Source organism: Ostrea edulis, chromosome 4 (assembly GCF_947568905.1).
Source record: "Ostrea edulis chromosome 4, xbOstEdul1.1, whole genome shotgun sequence".
Taxonomy (NCBI): Eukaryota; Metazoa; Mollusca; class Bivalvia; order Ostreida; family Ostreidae; genus Ostrea; species Ostrea edulis.
In genome coordinates, this window is record NC_079167.1 from 92,796,233 (window position 1) to 92,799,685 (window position 3,453).

Below are 3,453 nucleotides of genomic sequence, written 5' to 3' on the forward strand. Positions count from 1 at the left end.
TTGATAAGAGATATAAAATATGGCGGTATAGATATATAGTTGTTCTAGAGTCTAAACTGAAATCCTTAAAAGCAATGTGGATTCCACGCCTTTTCACAAGTAATCATATCATTAAAGAATAGAGAGAGAGAGAGAGAGCTTCTGCAAAGTATTGAACATTGACATTAATTACATGTATCTAGTTAAGACTTCTGAAATCAACTGACGATTGCGGCGTTATAGATTATTTCCAGTGTTTTATAAATGGGTGTTCTCTTGTTTTAACCTTGTGTTTCTTCTTGTAACCTATATATTTCAGTAAAAGCAACGGCGACTTCATTTGTACTTTCGTTTTGAGAATTTCTAGGCTGAAGCTAGCAGCTACTAACCACAGAAGCTAGCAGCCGATAAGAAAGTTCATCAAAGTACTACGAGTAATCAGACGGAATACTAAAAATCAGCACATAATAAATCAAAATTGATGATTTTTCAAACAGTCAACAAATTAATTACCGAGTTTATATTAGTGTATATCGTGATGTCCACAATATCACGTACACATCATACCCCTATACGCTTTCAATGATATCCACATCTTTGGAATCATGATGTCGATTGTCAAACGGCCCTTTCCCAGTGAAACCGGTTGAAATTAAGGTAGAGGGATCCTCCTGTGATGTCAAAGGTTCTATCGAAAATCTTTAATAAGTTAAACAGTTCATAGAAATATACCTTTCATAGGAAATTTATTCACTGGATAAAATAAAAAAGGGGTAACAAATTGGTATTTTCCAAAGGTGGCAACATACACATTTTCTTTGGTTATTAATTAAATCAAACTATATTGAGAGGAAAATAATACAGTTTTTCCACTTTCAGCCATTAAAATTGATAAGTCACATGAGAGTGGAGCTACCTTAAGTGGATTTCAACGGATAAATTAATGACATCCTACTGCCATAATCACCATATAAGAATAGAAACTTTTGAAACGTGTTTTTGCTCTTGGGGAGACGTGTTCGATTGGTGTGTGTTTAGTAGAATATTAAAGGACAATATTTTATTGAGGAGACGTGTTCGATTGGTGTGTGTTTAGTAGAATATTAAAGGACAATATTTCATTCTGTTTCCATGGTACTTATACCTTTCATAAGTGCTCATAGCCTCATTACATGTAATGGTGACCTTTTAACAAGCGTCCTCCGTTAATAAGCTTATATGTTTTATAATAATCTGTGATCCAGAAATAAAAGCACGTGCGGTAGACGGCGCTCAGAGACCTCATCGGAATATGACTCCAAAAGAACATAGAAATAAGAATTCATAGTAATTACCTGTATATCAGTGTTAGTCCGAGGTGTGCCTTATGTCGGAGTACCGAAATGTGTAATAGACTAACAATCAAGAGAGAATCCTCCATATTGATTTAAGGAACTTAGTGTTTTCTCGAGATATTGTGTGTTTTTAATGCATAATTGATGCTTTTAACATTTTCATGTGTAGCTGTGGGTTTTTTGTTTGTTTGTTTTTTTGTTTTGTTTTTTCATTTTTACGAGGCTTTGGTTATGTAAAGATACATTTTGTGGGCAAATTTCACATTGTAAATTAAAAGGAAATTTCAAATAATCATGGAATATGACGACGAAGAATTTAACTATGTAACTGAACATATGCCTACCATTTAAAATGATGCAAAAAGATTGAAATCCATCCCATTTTTATTTGTCAATTTTTTTTTTTATAAAATCATAGATATTTGTATGACGAAAATTATAAATTATATTTGTATACATGTAATATTGATTTGTTATACAATATCTCCACACCCTGCGCACTGTGAAGAGAATATAATTAGTAATAAAGTTTAGTCAGGGCCATATCTTTGACGGTTACATTTTCTTCATATTTTTTCGTATATGTTATGAGGTCTGAAAAATACTCATGAAAACTAAAGAAGAAACAACATCTATATTTTTCAAGGTAATATCTAATTTATACGACACAATTCTTGAATACTATGGTTTTACACAACCTTGGTGTATAAGCCACCATATTATAAATGTACAGTTTTTAGTGTTTCTGGTCTTGAAACCTACCACAAGTCATGCTACATGTAATCCACAACTTTCATTTCCATACACTACTCTATATATACACATACACGAACTAATCCACGACTTTCATTTCCATACACTACTCTATATATACACATACACGAACTAAGCCGCCACTTTTACTGTATCCAGTTTCTCGTTTAATCCCCTTTGAAGCGCTGATTTTAAATAATGTTTTCATTTTAAATGAAGTATATTAACAATTTTCTAAAGAAAAAAAAAAGTTTCCGCAACATTTACTCGGAAAATCTTGGTGACTTTTCTACAGCAGACCTTCGAACACCTCGTCGTTTTCCTCTACGATCTGTGATACCCGAACTCTTAACGATTCGGACTTCCACTCCGGCATCTTTCAAAGTCTTTGTCAAAGACGAGATGTATCGAATAGCTAATCTTAGGGTAGCTATTTTTGACAATTTTTGATGCTCACCCAAGTTATTTTTCGGAACTACTTTACGAAGTTCGTCGAAAGCATCGTTTAACATGTGCATCCGGTTCCTCTCCCTCACCGTAGCCCCATGTCTCACTAAGTCCACATCGTTTGTTTTATCCGGGTACCTTTTCTCGAGATTGTGTTTATTTTGCATTTCAAATTCATAACACACACTATTCCCTGAAGACACTTCTTGATTAAGACACCCATCTTCACCAGAATGTTCAAAATAGCAGTCATTTTGTAGAGCAATATCATAAGTTACTCCGCTGTCATAATGGTAGTCCCCTTCATAGTGGTCGTATTCATTCCAACCTGTGTGCATCGGCTCAAAAGTGGGGTAGTTGTACTGTTCAAAATATTCACCCATGACAGCAAACGTCTCGCAGGCCATTCTTTACGACAGCATAACTTAATTACCGTCAATTGTTTTATCCCCTGATGCTATATATTGTCTTGGTTGTCGGAGCCAAAGTATTTAAGTAGCTTAGTCAATTTCCAATCATGTTCGCCATCTTTAAATATATATGATGGAATTATAAACAAAAGTAATCATTTTATATCTCGCGCTGCGCCGACAAATTCGCTAAGATCGGACTTGGTTCGTTCGATGAAAGCTCCGGGACGCACGGTACGGTTTCGGGTTTCATATCTTTCGTGTGGATGTGTTGTTCTAAGGAATTGGTTCTTGCTGGAATTCGTGTGAAACGGGGTGTTTTGAATAATAGAAAAATAAACCAGTTTCCCCGCAAGATTAAGATGAGGAGAATTAATAGCAATTAATTGTTTATATTACAATATCATAGATGTCAGTGACGCATACCGGGGTATCTCGTGCAGTAGTGTTGACATTAGGCATCGCTTAAGCCTCTGTTTACATACTTCTCGTTATCCGTATTGCATTTTATATTTGATGATTAGGACGTA

General features: G+C 34.8%; 1 protein-coding gene across 1 annotated transcript; it reads right to left on the reverse strand.

Annotated features, from left to right (window-relative positions):
* Nucleotides 1-708: 708 nt before the first annotated feature.
* Nucleotides 709-3,116, reverse strand: LOC125670628 (neurogenic differentiation factor 1-like). The gene has a single exon (XM_048905910.2). The coding sequence runs from the start codon at nucleotides 2,918-2,920 to the stop codon at nucleotides 2,330-2,332; it is 591 nt and encodes a 196-aa protein (XP_048761867.1). The 5' UTR covers nucleotides 2,921-3,116; the 3' UTR covers nucleotides 709-2,329.
* Nucleotides 3,117-3,453: the final 337 nt, after the last annotated feature.